The 22377-nt window shown below is 43.9% G+C and overlaps 1 protein-coding gene and 2 non-coding genes across 5 annotated transcripts; 1 reads left to right on the top strand and 2 right to left on the bottom strand.

Moving 5' to 3' along the window:
• Positions 1-225: 225 nt before the first annotated feature.
• trnap-agg lies at positions 226-297 on the top strand. The gene has a single exon. It is a non-coding gene; the product is annotated as a tRNA-Pro (tRNA).
• A 246-nt stretch (positions 298-543) lies between these two features.
• trnap-cgg lies at positions 544-615 on the bottom strand. The gene has a single exon. It is a non-coding gene; the product is annotated as a tRNA-Pro (tRNA).
• A 340-nt stretch (positions 616-955) lies between these two features.
• dyrk1ab (dual-specificity tyrosine-(Y)-phosphorylation regulated kinase 1A, b) lies at positions 956-20243 on the bottom strand. 3 transcript variants are annotated; one of them, XM_042067578.1, is made up of 11 exons: positions 19415-20243; positions 13404-13600; positions 10767-10859; positions 10448-10636; positions 9937-10084; positions 9438-9724; positions 7674-7820; positions 7158-7298; positions 6539-6842; positions 5676-5800; positions 956-4823 (listed from the first exon to the last, which is right to left on the bottom strand). In XM_042067578.1, exons 2-11 carry the CDS (start codon positions 13521-13523, stop codon positions 4218-4220), a joined length of 2160 nt encoding a protein of 719 aa, XP_041923512.1. In that variant the 5' UTR covers positions 13524-13600; positions 19415-20243; the 3' UTR covers positions 956-4217. The 3 variants fall into 3 exon arrangements, with proteins under 3 accessions (XP_041923512.1, XP_041923513.1, XP_041923514.1); XM_042067579.1 differs by lacking the exon at positions 19415-20243 and adding an exon at positions 18140-18333; XM_042067580.1 differs by lacking the exons at positions 13404-13600; positions 19415-20243 and adding an exon at positions 13314-13362.
• Positions 20244-22377: the final 2134 nt, after the last annotated feature.

Here is a 22377-nt window from a genome sequence, read left to right as displayed (position 1 = left end):
ACTGGTCCACGCTAGTACAGAAACGTCATGTTATCGTTATTGCTGCTAGCTAGAGCGAAACGTCACATAACATAACGAACAGCCTAGAATGTAATGTTAGCTTGCCACAATGTAACATTAGTTATGAATAAATATCGAATAGATTGGAATATAAAAGACTAGGACATGTTATATGATAGTTTAAGCCATTTAATTGGCAATGTTTCGTCAAACGGTTTCGAGTCGGGCTCGTTGGTCTAGGGGTATGATTCTCGCTTAGGGTGCGAGAGGTCCCGGGTTCAAATCCCGGACGAGCCCTGTTTTTGTAGGATGAAGTGAAAGAAAAGCGCCCTTTGCAACAATATCCAACAATGGAATGGTAGGGGTCTTTTGAGATCGATACAGCAAGACCAGTGCAAAAATAATTAAAAGTAATTGCTCAAATGTAGGTAATGTCTTCAAGGTTGTACAAAAATGATCAGGTACTTCTTGAGTAACGTTAACGACTGAAAAACACATCCGATTATGTACATAAAAATGGAACAAAGGCTTTAGAAAAAGAATGGGCTCGTCCGGGATTTGAACCCGGGACCTCTCGCACCCGAAGCGAGAATCATACCCCTAGACCAACGAGCCACGATTAACTTCCTATGAGTCCACATTCTGCTTTAAATGTTGAATCATGTCAAGTGACTTACTCCATATATACTTACATTTTTTATTATTTTCCCTTTGTCCAAATTAACGCGTCCACCGCTACTACGAAGATGTAGTTTGAGACTATAATTTGCTGTTTGGAAGTGAACATGTTTGTCCAGTAGAAGCCATGAAACCTAAGACATCTATTCATACCGCACTGACTAATCTGTTTAAGTAGGTACACCATGGTCAATGTAACTGTATAAGTAAACAAACACACCCAGACGTAAAGTTAACGCAACACATTCAAAACAGGAAGAAAAAGGCTCAGAGCGAGTGAATTAAGTTCTTTTTATATATCATACATAAGACTGTTTGAATATAATACAAAGGGCATTATCATATACACAGCAAAGTCTTGACTAGATCTTACAATCTGTGGACACATGTACGTTTCCTTTTCCTCATGCTGTTCAATTATATAGTGCATGTTGCATGTCAAAAAAGCCAGGAAAAAAACAAAGTCAAGTGAATCAAAAAGACGAAAAGAAAGGGAAAAAAGATGGAATTCAGAGAACTTCAGTATTTGTAGAGATGATTTGATGACCAACATTTTACCTTATTTATGTGCATTCAAATAACAGCCTTTATGGAAAACAGACCTCTTCAACAATAAATTTCTCGTACAACCAAAAAGTAAGGTTTGTGGATATACATGCATTAACTATATACCCTGTGAGCATAATGGTAAGGTAGATCTGGCCTTTCCTCGTCAGTACAAACCCTACCTTTTAGTGTTGTCCTGGTGAAGTCAAGTACCTCTGCCCAGATGCAAAGTTAAGCCATTGACTAAAATCACAGAATTTCCTCTACTGAATGGTAACCAAATCCTCAAATGTAATTAACATACCAGCAGGAGCAAATGTAGTGAGTTCTATACTTCCTTTATTAAAAAAATATAAATATATACATAAATTCTATTTCCACTATTAAAAAGGGGCTGCATTTCATGAAAACTGCACTAAATCAGATTCAGGAACAGCTGAAACAGGTGCACACTTAAAAGTCTCTCTGTATTTTTTAATTTTTTTATTTTGGAATGTTTTATGTGAACACCAGCAAAACTACTAGAATTTTCCTTTCAAATGGTTAAAGATATATAGATATATAAAACAATTGCAATCAACCTAACATTCAGATAACCCATAGTCTTGTTACCCTTAGCCTTTGAATGGGAATTGTTGGTTTCTTAAACATAATCGAGCCTTTGAAGGAGAGATAGCTAGGCGAGAGGATGGCTGAGTGAAGGCGTGCAGTGGGTGGGAACAGCGCCCTCCAGTGGTCCCCGTGGAGGCAGGGCCTGGGTGGGTGGGTGGGTGCAGCTGTCTGCTTTGAGTAGTGAGACTGGAAAAGAAAGCACTTCACAATCCCTGATATCAAATGAAGACGCAGATGTCCTGCATGACGCCGCCGCGGTGACTCCGAACATACAGCTGGAACACACACACGCACACAAACATACATACTCACACACACGCACGAGAAGTGTGCCCAATCATCCCTGTGTGGCCATGGGTGTGCCAACTATTCTTTCCCTTTAAGTAGTCCACCATCAATAAGGGCAGTATGGCCAGATTAAACCAAATGACTTGGAGAAAAATTACAGTTAATAGAAAGACTTTGCGTTAAACTCGACTGTAGCTACAGTACACTGTCCAGATAGTTAGGTCTGAGTAGCCACGCGTTGTGTTAGGTGGTATGGTAGCAACTAGCACGTTAATAAAAATTAAAAGATGAAAGGCAGCATAGCCTGCTCACAGACGAGGAAATCAAAAAGAAAAAAGAAAAAAAACGATGCGGTTCTCTCCTCAGAAATATTTGCATTCATTCGATTACTCTGGAGCCTGCAGAGTAATTCAGTGTTTCGATGCTGTCATAGTTTGTTAACTTTTAAAGGAAATAAAAAGAACAAAAATGCTTGGATAAGAAAAAATGTTGGGTTACACAACAGCCAATTCTGTTAGGCAACAGTTCAGGTTTGAAAAAAGCAACAGATAAAGCCTTTTGTACTTGACATAAATAATCTAAATCAATTTTGCGTTGAAGTGGTGAACTGCTACATTATTGGTTACAGACACCCTATGTGCTATAAAACAACTGCTTTGGTAGAAAATAAATGAAAAAGGGAAAAAGAAATCCTTGTAAAATTCACAGCATAATTTGTGAGGAGGAAAGGCAGTCCCGTGACGGTGGGCTCTCTCTCGTTTCCTAGGCGACAGATGAACAGGCTGACTGCGTGCCGGGCAGCAGTCACCGGCCCTATGCCTCAGAGAGAAGCACTACCGAGGAAATCAAAACTAGACCCAAGAAATCAAAAGCAAGGGACTCCCAACAAAAAAAAAAGGAGAGAAATAAAAACTTCATTGCAAAAATCCCACTTCTGTGAACAAGATTTTTTTTTTTTTTTTTTAGGAAGTCATGTTTGGGACACTTGAACAAGACCCTGCGATTAAGAGTCCCCTTGAGTGAGAAATCTGGGTGAAAGAAAGGCCTCTTGATTACCTCTCCATTACCTTTTTCTATTCAACTTTTCCCTCATCAATTAAGGGCTGTTTAAATGTTAAAAATAGAGGAAAGCCATCTTTATTCAAATGATAAATGTCCAGCTCCGTTTCATTCAAAGTCCATAGATCATAAGGCCAAAGGGTTTCTGTCGTCAACAGCCCCAGGTTCATCTCCCGCAATCTCTCCTGCTGCTCCTCAGTGCATGTCCAGCACCCCCCCACCCCAACCCAAACCCCCAGAGTCCAGCAGAGGGTCTTAGCGAAGCCGGCCTGGGGGAGGCCATCTGGCCCGCGCAACCCCCCCCCTTCCCTAAGCTCCCTCCCCCATGAGCTCAGTGCCCACACACTCAGTCCCCTCCCCGGGCCCGCACCGCGCCGCCAGGGAACATCCACCTGCTTCTGTGCCCCCCCGCCCCCCCCCCTTGTCAAAAGAGTTACACAAGACCAACAACACGAAATATCACTGCAAGGACTGCTCCTGCACACGCTACAGGTGACACATAGTTCGTTTGTGAAGTTTCACTTAAAGGGTAAATAAATTAAACAACCAGTGGAACGGAAAAAAGGTCAAATGTTTTCACTGTTCAGAAAGAAAAAACTTGAATGTTTTTGCATTTCTTTACATATAGCTACCTGTAAAAAACAGCTCTCCACTCTCAAATGCTCAGCGTTAATACAGACCCTATTTTCCACAGAACAGATGGCAAATAAGTACTATGTGCAGCATATGAACGGGTAGATGGTTTCAATTTCACTATGGTTATTTTGCAGTATTACTAATGTGCCTATTTAAAAAGGAAAATCATGGAATTACATATATACTTTTTTTGTATTTTCTTTTTTCTCTTAAATAGACTCTTCTGTTGTAGCGGTTCAGTGATATCTCCCTCCTGATATGAGCAGCTTTTGATCTCTATGCACCTTTTTTTTTTAAAAAAGGAAAAAAAAAATAAAAAGAAGAGGAGGAAAAAAAAAAAAACACCACCTTTTAAAAATCACACAGAGAAAAAACAAACCCCATTAGTTTGAGTTTAGTCACGAACTGGCCATGGAGCTCTGCTGAACACAAACTCCAGTCATGGGCGACTCCTCCCGATCCAGGCCCTGCCGCATGGCCAGGCCCTCGCTCATGTAGTGGGCAGGGCCGGCAGCCGCGCCCGCCCCCAGCGGGTACGTGGGGTGCCCCGCCATGCCAGTCTCTTGGCGGGGGTTGGAGAAGGCGCCCAGCCCCATGCCCATGCTTCCATTCTGGCCAAAGTCCAAGGCGCCGGCGGGCACCTGGCGCAGCTGGTAGGCGTGGTTGCCGTGGTTCCCAGTGGAAGAGGAGGAAGTGGAGGACGAGGAGGCGGAGGAAGACAGCGAGGTCATGGACAGGTGGCCGTGCACCACCTCCATGGAATCCTGCGTGGAGGCGCTGTTGGTAGGGGAGTTGTAGAGGCGCGGGCGAGGCCTCGTGGCCAACACCTGTCCGTGGTGGTGGTGGTGGTGGTGGTGGTGCGGATGGTGGTGCGGATGCAGCGCCTTCGGGTGCTGGGGAGGCACGTGAAAGGTGGTCTCCTGGACTGGGTGGGTTTCTACAGTGACTGGTTCTGGTCCAACGCTGCCTGGCCACACTACAGGGGCGTGGTACGGCGGTCTCGCCTGGTGAAATGCGCGCACACACACACACACACACACACACACACACACACACACACACACACACACACACACACACACACACACACACACACACAGAGAGAGCACAAAAGTCAGATGTGGACAGACATCACTCTGCTAGAGTGGTAAATACAATAATATTTTACTGCTCTGAGCAGCTGACTGGTTTATTAATAGAACCAGTCCAAACTGTCCTCTCTCATCAGAAACACACTTTTGGATGAAATATCTATTGCCAAACATGAGAACGCAAACTGGGATCTACATACAAGCATCTGGAGAACTCCCAAAGATTTAGGTCAAAGTAATGAATCTTACACAAGTCCAACATATGCCAATGGAGTACCTGGACGTCCATAGTGCACTATGAACACTAACATAGTCAACATACACAAATTTGAGATGAAACCCGACAGATAAATTAGCTTAACATGTGCAGGAACATTTAAAAGTAAAACCATTAGAAGCTGAAGAGATAGATCACAGGGGGTTTCTGTCTGGAGTTGAGCACCCCTGCTTCTCCAGCTACAGCTACAGAGGAGCTCCAACAGTCTCCTCATCCTCCTACAGAGGCACCCACTCGGCTTCCAACAGAGGAACCAACCCTTCCTAATAAGGAAAACCCCAGCTGCCCAAGTAAGACAACCTGCTTGTCTGCAACTGCTTCCAACAGTGGACGCCCCAGCTCCCTACGAAGGAGAACCCCCAACAGCCAACAGAGGAGAACCCTTAACTTCCTACAGAGAACCTCCCCCCAACTTCCTAAGGCAGAAAGCCACCAGCTGACTGAGGTTGGCGCTCCTTCAACGTTAGCTTCCTGGCGCAGGAGCTCACCTGTGGGCACAGGTTGTCACAGTCTATGGCTGGCATGGTGGTGCCAAAGTGCCCCCCGCTGTGTCTGTGGTGGTGGGTGGGGTCAGAGCGCGCTCTGCCACTCGTGCTCGTTCCAGACGATCCTCCTGCAGCAGAGACACACACACACACACACACGATACAAATTAACACCGTCACACACTGCAATACACGTTAACACCCAGCCATACTATACATCCCACCCCTCCTAGCAATGGTCTCTGTAGAGGATATAGATGTATAAGCCACTCTTTGGAGCTCTTACGATAGTTGGTAGCCTTGACATCACCATAATAAGCACATACTATATAAACAGTAAAATATTAATCAGAAAATAATATCTGAACATTTTCCTTTTACACTAATCTTCCTGGAATCCGGTAAATGACATTCTCCACTGACCAAACAACAATTCTTTACCCTGGCCTTTACTCGACTGGACTGATCTGCGTGGCGTTCCCCTTCTCCAAGACATCTCTCTAAAAGCCCATTCACACCAAGAACGATAACGATAACTATATCCATAACGATAAAAGCGTTCACACTGAACAACGATAAACAAAGTCTCTCCTTGTGTTAATGAATGTGACGGCTAAAATTCGATGGATTCTGATTGGCTATTAGCATTTTATCGTTGTGAAAATCATTCTGAAAGTGATCCCCAACGATATCGTTCTTCATGTCGTTATCGTTATAGTTTATGTGTGAACGTCGTCATTCATATTAACGAGAACGATATTTATTTATAGTTATCGTTCTTGGTGTGAATGGGCCTTAACTGCACCACACTTTAAGTGAAGGTCCCCCTTTCCCTCCACTTGTGCCACCCATGACGGTATGCCCACCTGAACTGGAGGAGGTGCTGGAGGTGGTGCCTGAGGACTGGGACTGCTCGAGCGCGGGGCTGGTGGACACGCTGCTGCTCGTGTTGGTGCCCTCGTCCGCGGTCTTCTTGAAGAAGCTGTGCTGCAGGGCGTAGTAGGGCTGGATGCGGGTCTTGGGGTCGTAGTCCAGCATTCTGAGGATGAGGTCCTTGAACTTCAAGTAGTCCGCTACGGCGTGGCCCGACTCCCCCGCCCTACGCCCTCCTGGGCCCCCCGCCTCCACCCCCAGGATGGTGTGCAGCTTCCGCGACGCTGGGGGCTTATACTGGGGAGATGTGGAGGGTAGAGTTGCATTAAGTGGCATTACACTGATGACAAAATTACAATATACATGTGCGGTCACATATTTTGGAAGGCATAACACCTCCCACATGCCTCGTTGATGACAATTCTAATCACGCGGGACACAGACACAGGACTACATTCGGGCCCTTACACACTGACAGATACACCATACAGCCTTACATTGTAAACGTACCAACACAGCTACATAGTCCAACATGCACAACAAAGCAAGGATTGAGGTGTATTACAGACAGATAGACAGACAGACAGACAGACAGACAGACCAGGTACTCACCCGTTTGCCATCTTTGGTCTTCTTTACGCTCCATGTCCCATCCGATAACTTCTCAAAGAACTTCCGGGCTTTTGGTGCTAGGTCCATAATGTGATTGGGTGGAATACCAAGAACTTCCACTATTTTATTCATTTGGTCCACCTGTCAGTTCCCAGATAGAACACGACAGAGTTAGATACCAACAAAATTTCATCACAGAGGGATCTTACAATACCTCACCAACAAAAGATATGTTGTAATTGCAGTAGCTATGTTACAGAGGTAGTCTTACCCAATGACTATGCTAGAAAGTGCATCTTCCCCCATTAGCCAAGTTAAAAAGTCTCTTGCGTCACTAATTATGCTAAAGAGTGGTCCTTATCTCAGAGGTCCTTGGCTACTCTAACCATCAGCTCTTGCCATATACTAGCCAGCATGCCTTACCTCATTGGCTCCGCTGAATAGAGGCTCTTGCCTCATTGGCTACACTAGCCAGCATTTCTTACCTCACTAGCTATTGTAGTCAGTCTCTCTTACCTCATTGGCTCCGCTGAAGAGAGGCTCGCCGGTGTGCATCTCCACCAGGATGCAGCCCAGGGACCACATGTCGATGGCCAGGTCGTACGGCATGCCCAGCAGCACCTCAGGGGAGCGGTAGAAGCGGCTCTGGATGTACTGGTAGATCTACAAAGAGAGCGCGCGCGCACACACACGCACACACACACACAGAGGAAGTTGAAATAAGAGCCAGGCTTTTCAGTTGGTCAGCGGTTACTGTAACCAGTCAGTGTCAGTGGTGCCTTAACCCAAATGGCATTTGACTTCAACGCCAACGGCGGTAGTTCCTGTGCTGGTCCTTGTTTAGTAACTGCATGGACCCCATAGCCCAGCCTCTGTGTGTGATGTGATGTGAAATGTGGGCTATGTAGATATGATACATGGATATGGCTGTATGTGTGGATGTGTGGGCGATATGGACAAAAAATAATCTCAATATTTTTTGTGATTTTGACGATAACGATAATTAGTCAATATCCTTTAAAAAACTGTTTTTAAAAAAGTCAGAGTTACTTTACAGCTCATTATTTATGAATAGCATTATTACAATAATAACCAATAACCTAACCTATGACTTTTTAACCAAACCAATGCATTGTCACTCTATGACATTTCCAATTCTGCCCCCACTTGTATGTGTGGCAATGACATGGTCTAGCCAGCTACATTACAGTGGATAGATAGGCCTGACAGTTTCCCAAGAGAAAGTCTGAAGCTGAAGTTCCTTTCAAACCTTTACTTAGGTTTCACCAGAGCCCGTCTATGTACTTATTAGACATTCTCTGGTTTCACTGTAAAACTAAGCAGACCTTACAACAATGATACTAATGCATTAGCTTATGGCTAATGTATATGAGAAATCCTATAGAGATGCTAACGGTTAGCATAATCGATAAAAGTTTATATTTAGAGCGAACTTCAGTCCATTTATAGCCTGGCTAACGTCAGACCTCATCTCATTGAGATGGGGTCTGGGAACTAGACATTCATTTTCTCGTATTTGCAACGTGGTTTACGAATGCCCAGAGCCGTTGATTGGACGCTACGAATGTCTATCAAATGCGTCTGTACATAGCTCATAACGGCTTTGGTGTGTCGTCATAGTCTTGCTGAACTCCCTCCGTTCTGTGATTGGTTCCTTCGTTGAGGTGAAAACGAAGTCCATAGAATCCAGGCTGCCTAGCAGCGTGAATAAAATCGCGCGCATAAGGCAGCAAGGGAAAACCCAGGCTAGTCCATTTACAAAAAGGTAACATAAGAAGATTTCTTTGTTTACAACTGACTATAAAAATACTCAAAGGCTAGCCTAATGTTTACATATAATACCGTGACTTTAACTCATCAATGCCACTTGAACAAAGTAGCTGCACAAAATAAACATTAGGCTGCGTGTGACAACGTGGACCACTAGCAATCACGCGACTTGCTCTGCTGCAGCCAGGGGCTTCTCTCGCATACACCTCCTGGCTTAGTGAATGTATGGGGGTTCAATGCGTGATTTCGAATGTTTTCCCCCTAAGTAATTTAAATACTCGATAATGTCAATTTGCACATTGTTAAAACAGCAATCACGATATTATCGCAGACAATATATATCGCCCACCCCTAGTGGATGTATATGTGTGTGTGTGTGTGTGTGTGTGTGAGTGATACTTAAGTGATTGCATGGACTTCGCAACTCGTCCTGTGTTGGTGTGTGGTGTGTGTTTAACTACTGCAGTGGTGCTAAGGAGGGAGCATTACCCTTTGCCCGAGCTGACAGGAACTGCCGAAGTCGACGATCTTGATGGCGCTGCGCTTGGGGTTGCACAGCAGGATGTTCTCGGGCTTGAGGTCACAGTGGATGATGCTGAGCTCAGGCGTGGCCAGGAAGAGCAGCGCCGTGCACAGCTGCTGAGCGAACTTCCGCGTCAGGTTCAGCGACACGCCACGGAAGTTGGTGTTGCGCAGCAGGTCGTACAGGTTGTACGACAGCATCTCAAACACCAGGCAAAGGTGATTCCGGAACATGAAATGACGCTTAAGGTGAACTGCAGAAGAGGTGGGAATAGGGGGTTAGGGCCTCCTTTAACCAAAGATACACGCTGTAAATAAAGAAGCAGTATTTGCCCCTCCCAAAGGAAAATCACTGCCGACAGCGTAAAGGAACAGGATCTATGCGTGTCGGCCATATTATCTTATTATCTTATTTAGGATGAACAGAGTTGTTTAAATGCATGCATATAAGTGGCAGGTGCGTTACCTATGTAGTACTTCATCTCTGTGTCGTGCTTGTTCATCAGCTCCAGAAGCCGCACCTCGATCTGGGCTTGATTTAGAAAGGCCTTTTTGTTCTTGATGATCTTAATCGCTACCCATTCCTGTTCGTGGCGGTCATAAGCTTTTACGACCTGCGGGGAGACGAGAGACATCACAGCGAGTTATGCGCCAGCCTCCAGTCCACACACACTGCTCCTCCGCAGGAGTCAACACTGGCACAGAGTTTTAAGTCACGACACATCAGGAGAGAACCAGCCCAGTTGTCTCCCCGCAGCACAGGCAGCAAGAGCGGACTCACGTCACAAAATGCTTATTTCAACTCACGGTCCAATACCCATGCACAGTAAACAGTGAACCCTATATACATGCTATAGTATGCTAGGAAATGCTACACTGTGCTATATTATCTGTATGGAGTGGACTAGCTCTACACTCATCCCAACAAGCAGATACCCCTAAGGTCCTCTCCCACACAGAGCAGAACAGAGTCGTACCTGACCAAAGGACCCTTTCCCAATCAAGGAGTCGATTTCATAGCGGTCCATCCATTTCTCCCCATTCTTGACGATGTAGTCATAGTTGTCGTCGTCGTAGCCATCGTTAAAGACCTTCCTCTCCTTCTTGTGGCTGGAGTCCTCCCCCTGACCCTGTTGGTGCCGGCGCTTCTTTTTTGCATAATAGACCTGAGACAGACACAGAGAGCACATTAACCCACTAGGACCAGGACCACAGGAGTAGGTGAGGACGCCAACAAGCGAGAGGAGTTTAATCAGCCCTCGGCAGGAGAGCAGAGGCGGCAGAGTGGAGTCTTACTTCATTGATGTGTTTGTAGGTTTTGATCAGGTCAATAGAGAGCTTCCTCAAAGGGGCCAAAGTTGGGTCACGGAAACACTGGGGCATGTGCCTCTGCAATAGGAGAGAGAAGGACATAGGTGAGACCATAGCGCACAAGCACGTACACACACAAATGATTTCTTCCTTTAGATTTCATTTATTCATTTAGCTGACACTTTTATCCAAAGCTACTTGCATATGTCCATTGTTACAAGGGCTAGTCTCCCCTGAGACACTTGGGGTTAAGTACCTTGCTTAAGGGCACAGCGGTGGCAGGTAGGAATTGAACCCACAACTTTTCTAGCTACCGCATGCTAGCCCAGCTCCTTAGCCACTACACCATCGCAACACCTAAACACTAATTTGAGGCTCCAGGATAAATGAGTAAGTGAGTTAACCGAATCACTTTAACATACACGGCAGTGTTTCCCATACACGGACTAATCTTTGGCGGGCCGCTATAAAATCAACACTGGCTGCCACACATTAATGTTCTTTGTTGTAGACCTACTATAAATAAGATAAAATCCTTTCATTGAGCTGCGCTTTTCACACACACAGCCTTTCCTTGCCCCGCCCTGCTCTCTCTAGTAATGGACCCACCGCTCCTCAACTGCATGTACATCTAACAGGATTGTTGTTGGCACATAGATGCATTGCATAGAAGACGACTGGCTAAATTGCTATTAAATCCGCTTAGCATTGTGACCATGCTGCGCAAATTTGCTCAAAACTGCTGTTCTAAGGTCTTATCACAACATAGTAAATTGGGGAGACCAAACTAAGTTAAGTTATGCAATCAAGCCGTATATCTAAGGTAACATTATAATACTGTTTGGATGTCGAGCTTAGCATGATCAGTTACAGCTCCTTGCAGTTATCTATTAATTTTATTGACTCTGACACTGAATGTTTGCAAAATCCCAATGTAAATGGAAAAATGTTTTCCAAGACTCAAAAGGGCTTGTCCCAAGGAGAAGTACGAACCTTTATTCTAACTAAATACATATAAAACATTATGAATTGCATCCACACATATCAGTAGCCTTTTAACCGTGTTAAAACCGCAAGCCTTCCTCCCTCACAAATGTCTTAGTGACAGGCACTCAATTATACCGAACTGAATTAGACTATACACCTACAATGTATTGACATCAGATACGTGTAATAGTTTAGCTCACAGGCAGGATGTGGCCTATGCTATTAGGCTTTAATTCTAAATAATAATTTTGGTGTTGTTTGTATTAATATTAAAGCACATTTTTAAACTGCTACTACAAAATTCCCTGATAATTCAGGACTTTGCTAGCCTGGAAACCAGCTGAACTTAGCCCCGCCCACAACATTTGAGGTCCGGAAATTCGATCTGAAATTGTTCTGTTGTGGAACAACTATGCCCGAGCCAGAGCTGTTCAGACCAATCAAACTGGGCGTGTTGTTCCTCATTTGTCTGAAATCTCTGATTGGCCACCTGTTTGCTCGAAGGGTTTGCAATAGCCTTCCCCAGCTGTTTCTAGAATCGGTGTGAGCGGAATAATGTTCAAAAACGAAGGAGGGTAAATATCCGTTTTTCTGAATAGCCTACCCTGCTACGCATTTTGTGGTCTTCGATTTCACTACCAGGTGTTGTACAAGATATTGACAGTGCAATAAAAAATAAAAAAGTAAACAATGTTAAGGCATTTGTGGAGATGTATGGTTCAGGTGTTCTTCCTACGGCTCACGGCAAGCTATTTCGTAACTCCCATTGTTTAGGTCTATCCAATTGAGTGCAGAGGCATTTCCCCCACTGTATTGGTTGAAACATGCCCCATAATAACGTCCCAATGGAGCAGTATCAGACTTAAATTCTGACTTTGCCCTAAAAATTATAACATTCCCTGACTTTCTATATGTCTGGAATAGACTTTATACAATTTCTATGATATTCCAGAAATTCCATGATCCGTGAGAACCCTGTAAAGTGTAGGATTGAGTCCACTGCCAACCAGAGTGAGGGTCATTTTCAGTATAAAATTCAAGCAGTCTAGTAGGCAGTTGCTTAGCAGTAGGCATAGCTGTGTTTGAAAAATGTGGGACAATGTGTACTCGTTTTACAGTCAGCCATGTTTGATAATGCAGGACAATTCAGGGACCTCTCTGTGTGTGTGTGCAAACCTAATTGGCACCGTGCAGCTGTGTCTGGTCACTGTAGGGCAGTACAGCGTGTGTGTATGTGTGTGTGTGTGTGTACCTGGTTGGCAGTGTGTGGGTACGTATATGTCTGTGTACCTGGTTGGCAGTGTGTGTGTACATATATGTGTGCGTACCTGGTTGGCAGTGTGTGTGTGTGTATGTGTGTGTACCTGGTTGGCAGTGTGTGTGTGTTCATCTGGTTAGCAGTGTGTGGCTTTGTCTGGTAGGGTAGTACAGGACTGTGCGCGTGTGTGTGTGTGTGTGTGTATACCTGGTTGGCAGTGTGTGTCTGGTCACTGTAGGGCAGTACAGTGTGTGTGCGTGCGCGCATGTGTGTGTGTGAGTACATACCTGGCTGGCAGCGTGTGGCTGTGTCTGGTCACTTTAGGACAGTACAGTGTGTGTGCGTGCGCACATGTGCGTGTGTGTGAGAGTACATACCTGGCTGGCAGTGTGTGGCTGTGTCTGGTCACTGTAAGGCAGTACAGTGACAGGCGGCTCTGTGCTCTGCGGGAGGCGGTCACTGTACTGCTGGTGGGAATGAGGCATGGGAGCAGCCATCTGAAGACCAGCAGCATGGAAAGAAAAAGAGGGTGCCAGCCGGACAGATGAAGTTTTGCATGCTGAGGTCTCTCCTCCTAAAACACCAGCCAAGAGGAAAAGAACACCGTCAACACACAAACAAACACATGGACGCCACGCACGCTCAATCACGATTATAGGTTAATACACTACATTTCCACAATTGGGTCGAATCTTTGTGTCAGGGAAGAGTCATCAATACAGACAGACAGCCTCAGTTTGTGTTGCAATGGAGATGACGACTTATCGAATGTCCCAAATGTTACAGCTCCTTAACAAAACAGAAGACTGAAGCTGTTCACCTGTTCTTCAGCCTTAGGTTGGCTCTGGGGCTCCTAAATGGGAAAAGGCTAATCGAGCTACACAGTTTTTTTTTCATTGCCGGAAGAGTTGTATGGTTTCTGTGCAGCCCCTGCACCACAACAGGTCTAAAAACTCCACTGATGTTCACATGTAGTCTTGTGACGCGGGATGCAGTGCCACTCAGCGGCCAGAAGGGGGCGACTGACACTCAAGGTTTAATTCCAGCACTGTTTAGATCGCTGTCTGAAAAATCACAGCCATTTGATTCACTGAGGGTTAGCACTCACTAATATTAAATAGCTCAAGAGATGCTAAATTAGTCTTCAAATTCAGCCATATTACCTCTCTCACAAGCCTGCAAGAATTCTGCTCACAGCCTTGCTTCACTGACAATAATATGGTTTGTCATGGCTGTGTTGAAATATGTTGGATTTTACACTGAAATGGCAGGTTTTCCTTATTTTTAAGTTCATTTTTTAAACCTAGGGTTATCCTTGCTGTTTGAACCTCATTGTTAGCTGAAGGAAGCATGACCAATTGGTCAATAGGAGCACAAAATAATGTGATTTTACCATAACAGTATTTAAAAAAAAAAATACATGTCATAGCAAAAAAATACAACATACACTGCATAAAATATATTATAAATGTTGAATAAAATAAACAGTCACATAATAAAAAATATTATTGAGATATAATATTTCTATTCAGTGCATGTCTCTCTGAGCAAGTGCAAATTCTGAAAATTATTAAGGAGCCTCCTCATTTCTCAGCATCTCGCCAGGCAACACAATGCAGCGCAGCCACACAGAAGCCCCAGCACTATTCACAATCCCAGCAACAGCACCTAATTAGCATAGCCTATCACCAAGAAGATACAGTGTGATTTGGCAAGCCCATCAATGTATAAGCCAATCACAGAAGAGTATGCAAATAACCTACTTTTGTTGCCAGGGCAGAGCTGCTTCCATTTTCCAATAAGAAAACAAGAAATAAACAAGAAATAAAATTGAACTTTGGCACACTTTGAGGCTGCTACGGCACACAGGAGCCCAGCAGCAGAATGCTGGCTGAAAAGCTGGGCTTGCTGAAGCGGCTAGAGACTGATTCAGCTGACCTGGCCAAGGCGGGGCAAACTATTCATATCACCCACAATAAAACACTTCTCAAAACATCACCATACCGGGCACGGGCAGGGGAAAAAAAGCCATGACATTGGCTTAAAAAATATGTAATATATTAATAAATAGGGGGAAAATATATATTTACAGTATAATACAACAAAGGAGGCTGTGTCCTTGCCATCCTTAAAGGCACAGTAAAAAACCTTTTTGTGTTGTGTGTCGTGGTTTTCATAAAACAAACCAAATGGACAGCTGAAATAAATGTGGGTAAAAATGCAACAGTGAGGCTATTTGTGCTTGGATCTGCAGAGCCAAGCAGGGCTGTTGCCTGGTGCGTTTAGCCCCTTACAGCGGCACAGCTCTGCTGGAGCCTGCTGTGTGCAGGGTGTTGTGCGCCTCGTGCAGGCAGACTGGAAGCTACAGTACCCCAGTTACAGTGGAGCCGGGGCGAAGATCAGCCTTCTAGCGCACACACACACAACAAAAGACACGTACACAAACTACATGCAAACACACATACACAGTACATGTACAATATGCAGACACAATACAATCGTCACACAGACAGATAGACAGGGCCAACACAGACACACAGACTCCAGCACCCAGGGCTTTTCCAACACATCAGGAGCATGGCTAGCCTTGCCACATTCCACCATGGTGGAGCAGAAGCAGAGCCCATCTTCACCTCCTCCACACGTCACACACAGAGCACTGCCAGCTGCCTGGCCTGCGTGCTACTTCTCCAGCCGGGGAGCATCTTCTCCCCGAGCCTTAGCTACCTGCGAGGCCTAAAGGGAGGGGGACCAGTAAAGGACCAGCAGCTCTCCACAGGACCACCACAGTTAGAGCAAAGGGGCTACAGCCATGAGCATCACTGACTTCGATCCATCCTGAACAACACTGTCTGCTACAGAGAGACACTGATAATCGGTCGGCCGTTACATGTCTGTGCCACTTCGGATAAAAAAAATAAATAAATTTTAAAAAAAAGTGTCAGCTAAATACCAGTCACTTCACGTCACATTCAGAGAGGGAGAGAGAGAGAAAGTTGGACGTACAGATGGCTTATGTTTGAGCGCCTCAGAGGTATTGAAAAATCCTCCTTTTTTACACTTTGCTCCAGTCAAGTCTGTTCAAGCTGTTGGGCTGGTTGCATAACAAGGTAGAGAAAAGAAGGGGGAAAAAAAGTGCACAGTCCGACCACCCACACTATGATGGACAACTACTGTTCAATATTAAACACGCTCGTGTTGTAAGGAAAGGTCTTTGATTTAATAAAAAAAAATTGTGCAGTCATCCTCGATGCAGCAAGGAGGACTTTCGATTCCAGGTCATATAATAAGTGGGCCTGAACTAGAGGCTAACATCAGCTGTATTTATGTTTCAGGTAACTCCAACACAGACATACACAAGCAGTGTTTAAGTCAGGCAGGGCTAGCCAGTTACACCTAAGCGAGCAGGTAGAAGCTTAAACGACACTTGTATCCTTCTCTGGTCTCCAGCAGCCGACAGAACAGGAAAACCTCTCTGTTCCAGCCTACCTCGCCACAGCCAGAGGTGGGGCCTTTATCTGGCCGACCCCTCGTCACTCTGGAAGGAGAGCCCAGCTACTAACCAAAACACCAACAGCAAAGAAGCACAGTGCCACTGGGCTTTTCACAGACACCGGAGAGCTGGACCTAGTGGTCGGTCTAAACTTCTGTGGAGAGCGGGCAGCAGCACTGGCCCTAATTGTGAAAGTCACCTCACAGAACTAGACAGTCTCAGGATATTGAAACATACTCTTCATATATGAACCCTAATGTCAGTTCACCAGGACAAGCACAGTCAGATCAGACTTAGCTGGTCTTAACACAGCCAAGATCGGACGCTCAGTGCTCACCTTACCCTCTACAGTTAGGACAAAGTTTGTGGAGGCCCTGCTCCTAACAATCCATCTCTCATGGTGGACACTTCATGCCCACATGAGTGATTTGGGCCTGAAGTTCGACACTGAACTCAAGTCCCTGAATGTAGACAGTCAGTCACTGTACAGCATCTGGGAGGGTGTCAGCACCTGAAATAAAGTAGTGAGCGAATGAGTGAGTATGGGCAGGGCAGAGTTCAGGGCCTGTGCTCTCCTTTTCACACACACACAGGTGCCAGGGCAAAGCATCTGTCTGAAGACCACAGGCCTGCTGAATCATGACGGTCCACTATGCTGTGTGTCATGTGTGGGGCAAACTGGAGACACGCAGGAAAGGCTGGAGCCAGACTTAATGGCAGTGATACAGCCTCCTACGACGAGCCTGTGGTCCAACATTCAACCATGAAGGTCACCCATGAACATTCAATAAGCCCTGTTTCCAGGGGGGGGGAAAAAAACAATGCTCAATACACCAAAAATAAACAGCACAGCAGAAGAAATGACATTCTCGACACAAGAGAGGGCATCAATGAACAAAATGGAGTCAGTTGACGGTCATAGAAATCGTGAAATGTTTCACATATGACGGTTTCACATATTTCACCCGCTACCTCCTGATATAAGCTTATTTAAAAAGCTTTAGTAAAAGGTCAATGTTCACTTCAGACCTTTCCACTATGTTTGTAAAACACTGTGGCGTATACATTGTCTCAGGAGTTATGAGCAATAAATTCAACCTAAAACTTCATTAACAAGATATCGCAACATCAATAAACATAACCAATAACAGACATACTTCATATGTATGGAAGATACATGGAAGTTGGTTCTGAAGCATTTCAGTGGGAGAACAAGCCATCCTTCTCTCACTCAGTTTTCTGTGTAGTTGTCATGACCAAAACAATAATATAAGGTGGCTGACATGGTAAACAATGTATGTGGACAACATGTTATTCAAGCACTGACAACTGTATAGGGCTGCTTGCCTGACAACATTAGGATATTCACAGCTCACAACAGCCAAGGAGCAAATAAATCTGAAATAGTGCAATTCAATTCTCCACTGCCCGAGTTCAGTCACCAGTTGGCCAACATCAATTAATATCTACTCACCTGATATGAGAAGACAATGATATTTTTAGAACAGAGGTGCCTCATAGCATGACACTGTATCTGGTACAATAGGTAACGTTAGGTTACTGTTGACAAGAGTGACAACACATGTAGAGGTATTTTAAATAGATCCAATGACAACTAACCTTTTGTTTCCAACGGTTTTACTAGCTAGCTACCTAACTAGCTTAATATCACATATGACATTTATAAAAGAACGCCAACTAGCCGTCATGCTAGCCATGCGACACAACTACAATGGTAACTGTGGGATAATAGCTAACCATAGCAAGTACATTGAATAAACTAGGTTGTCAGTCAACAGAAATTCGGAATGCTTGCATCCTACCAATCTTATGACGTTATAATACATTTAGAAACGCCTGAGTTACTGCCTTAAATACTGTTCCAGCTGACAGCTAGGGTGACTGAACGGACATTCAATGCATGGATTGCGGTCTTGTTAACTATTCGTTCATATGTAACACAGATAAGCTAAATTACATGAATGATGCTGGGCAATAATGGCAAGCTAACTTCTATAGTATACTTAAAATTAGGTATTCATATCATACGATTCCATGACCTAGGTGTTGAATTCACTTAGTGTTTACATAGAAAAATATCTCCACAATTAATAACAATATGCAAACATTTATGAAGGTGCAACTGTAACGTTGCAGAAAGGTTAAACGCACATTATTTAGCTAATCATTATTATTTTTTTGCTTTCAATTGGCAACGATACCATCAGCTAAGTTAGCGATGGCTAACCTTACCCGCGATTAATTCGTGGTGATGTCATGACATCACTCTTTGCTAACCAACGCTTGCCGTTAGTTATACTAGCTGGGATTAATTCGACCTAATTAGACAGTAACGTTATTACACTGACTTCTTAAAACAGCGATATGACAATAGTGGTCATAACCATTATAATAGCCACTATCGCCTAATAACTAGTTAGCAAGCGAGCTAGCTAGTGGGCAAACGTTAGAGTCCGCGAGCTGATGCAAGTTAACTAACGTTAGCTAGCAAGCTAGCAAGGTTGCTATCTTTAGCGAGCTTGCTTAACATCGCTTGCCAATATTACGGTCAGCGTTTAATTCAGGCATGACTTGACGAACAACATCTTATTTCAAGACTATATTAGTGGTATTTGGAGAAAAAACAACCAAATTTGTATATTAGACCTGCGCTGAGCTACCTGGGCAGCCACAAAGCTGGTGACAAATCTGTCGACATCATCTGGCCAGCAGCTTGCTAGCCATCATAGCCTGCTCAGTTGTCAGCTAGCTGGCGAATTCACAGATGACAAACCCGTACCATAAACGTTAATAAAGACCCAGATCATAAACATGTACCAGTAAACCACCCAACGAATCTGTGAAAAAATATTAGCATTTTTTTCAACCACTCACCTTTGATGGTACGATCTTCATTTAAAGTGCCAGAACCAATATGGTGAAGGAACTTATCCAGCTTCTCTATCGTTACTTCCAATGAGACACCCAAAATTTCGAACCTGCTAGCTAGCTAGGTATTAAGAGATAATACTTTCTCCTTACACTAATATCAACTAAAAAATGGCCTGCCAGGCTAAATCTGCAAATATCGAAATCGCCCCTGCGACAGTCATCCTTAGTTAGTGGTCCAACTTCTAAACTGTAGCTACCATCACCCGAATGCAAGCTAGCCAGCCAGTTCAGCTAGCCTGCTAGTTTGCTCGGTGACTTTAGCTAACAAACGTGGCTAACTAGCTTGCTAGCTAGCAAGCTAGCCAGCTGTCTATTATACCGTTCGTAAAACACATTCGGGTTGTTCGTTTTACAGAAAATTAAATCCAGACAATACTCCTACTCGTCATTAAGTGTAATCGGCGACGCACACTATCCAAAAAACATGAGAAATGATGACACTACCGTCAGATAAAAGCCTTAGTTTGGACAAGATTTTATGTCAATTTTCACAAAATGGCGCGCGTTCCAAACCTGCGCAGCGAACCGGCCCGGTAGACCCGAGACACGGACAACTATGTTAGTTCGGCGCCGCCTAAAGATAGAACAACTGTGCTATATCGTTCGACTCTTAATTTTCTCAATCCGATCCAGTCGACGCATTGCTTTCAAGACAATTGTCACTGGTATAAAAGATGACTGCATTATTCCGGCGGGAAGGGAAAACATTTGAAAAGGTAAAAAAAAACCGCTACTGACAAAATGGCGACAACCTGGACTGTTACCATGACAACTGTCAATCAAACTATAGAGTTCCCGGATGCATCAATGACGAGTAAAAAAAACAACGTAGTCTGGTGTCATAATCTGTCAATCAACAAATGTAACAGTTTTCACGTCATGTAAATCAGATATTATTTTATTTAAATGTGAAGCACCGAGTCTTCATATTCCACAGCAAATACACATTTTTCGTTTTTGGTCCAAGGACCTAATATTAAGAACAGACTGTACCAAGTTGCCATAGGACAAAATAAAAAATAAAAAAAGTAATGTTGCTCTACTAGGCTACTCTGTCAAGAGGTGCTAGAGTTCCGCCCCTTTCCGGTGGACCACCGTGAAATCTAACTTGGGGAAATTTTATTAAGAGACAAATTATTTTCATGTCCTGTTCAATTTGTGGCTTGAATTGCACATGGGATGTTGGCCAATTTCTCAAGTCAAAGTCAAAGTCAAGTTTTATTTGTAGCTTAGCTTATAGCACATTATTATACATTATTGTCATTCAATGTGCTTTAGGCCTATACAGAAGTAGCCCAAGACTTAGACATAACAAACAAGTAAAATGGAAATATCCCAAATAAAAAAATGAGTAAATAAAACCAATGGAATAAATAGACATAAGCTATGACTATAAAACAATCCATATGGCCTATTTAAAACAAAATAAAATAACAATCAATTAAAGGCAGTAGAAAATAGTGCAGTCTCTTTTTAAATCAGGCTATAGTTGGAGCAGATCTAATCTCCATGGGAAAGAGGTTCCAATGGTGGATGGCATAATGGCTGAATGCCATTTCACCTTGCTTTGTTTTGACTCTAGGGACAACTAGATGACCGGTCCCAGTAGATCTAAGTTCTCTAGCAGGTGTGTAAGCATTTCTACTATGTATTTAGGGCCCAGGCCATTTAGTGTCTTGTACACAATTGATAGTGCCTGGAATTGAATACGGAGATTGACTGGCAGTGCAAAGACTTAAGAATTGGAGTAATATGGTCTCTTTTCTTGGTTTTAGTTAAAAGTCTAGCAGCAGCGTTCTGTATTAGCTGTACCTGTCTGAAGGATTTCTTGGAGAGGCCATGGGGAGGGCAATGTAGTCAACCCGGCAGGATTATGTGAATGAGTTTTTCTAAAACCTGCCTAGAAACAAGATCTCTGATTTCAGCTATGTTTCTGGTGCCAGAATGCTAATCTGGTGATGGCCTTAATATGGTTATTAAAATGAAGATCCTCATCTAAAATGACCCCCAAGATTTTTTATTAGTCTGAAATTGCCTTTGATTCTAGATAGGCACTTAGTTTTAAGCTTCCTTCTTTTCCCCCAAAACAGGAGTTCTCAGTCTTCAGAAAATATTGTTGCATCCAATCATTTATTTTTTTTCAAGGCACAGACATAGTGGTTCAGTGGGACTCAGATCATCTTGTGAGAGAGCAAGGTATATCTGAGTATCGCCTGCGTAGCTATGGTAAGATATCTTGTATTCTTGAATGATTTGGGGAGCATGTATAGGTTAAATAAAAGTGGCCCAAAGATGGATCCCTGTGGGACTCCATATGGCACAGCAGTTTTCTCTAAGACATAGGTAGGCCTACCAATATAGAGACAAAGTATTCTCTCTGTTCTAGGTAGGACTTGAATCTAGGGACATTGCCAGAAAGTCCAATACAGTTCTCTAATCTTTTTATGTTGTGTGTTTTGTGATCAACTGTGTCAAAAGCTGCACTGAAATTAAAGTTCTAGAACTTTAGAGTCCAGAGTCTGTATTAAAGGAGAATTCCGGTGTGATATTGACCTAAAGTGTATCGAAACATGATACCGAGTGTGAACGTATGTCTCATAGCCCATCTCGGCTTGTCCCCTGCACTCCAAAATCTGGCGCTAGTTAGCCGATGCTACCAACATCTTTCTCAATAGTGGTGCTTCGGCATCGGGCTAGCCATGCAAATAAATCACTGTTTTACACCCATTTAAGAGGCTCAATGTATCTCCACACTTCATTGGTAGACTTCCGAGGGCCCTGACATTTAAAACGAGACATTGAGAACTTTGAAAAAGCACTGGTAGTTTACTTACAAGACGATTTATACAGACAGTATCTTCACGAAGTTTAGCGTTTGCAGCCATCTTGAATTTAGTCACGATAAG

The sequence above is a fragment of the Alosa sapidissima genome, chromosome 17 (genome assembly GCF_018492685.1).
Source record: "Alosa sapidissima isolate fAloSap1 chromosome 17, fAloSap1.pri, whole genome shotgun sequence".
NCBI lineage: Eukaryota > Metazoa > Chordata > Actinopteri > Clupeiformes > Clupeidae > Alosa > Alosa sapidissima.
The sequence above is the reverse complement of the archived record's forward strand: the minus strand, read 5'-3'. Positions and strand labels throughout refer to the sequence as shown.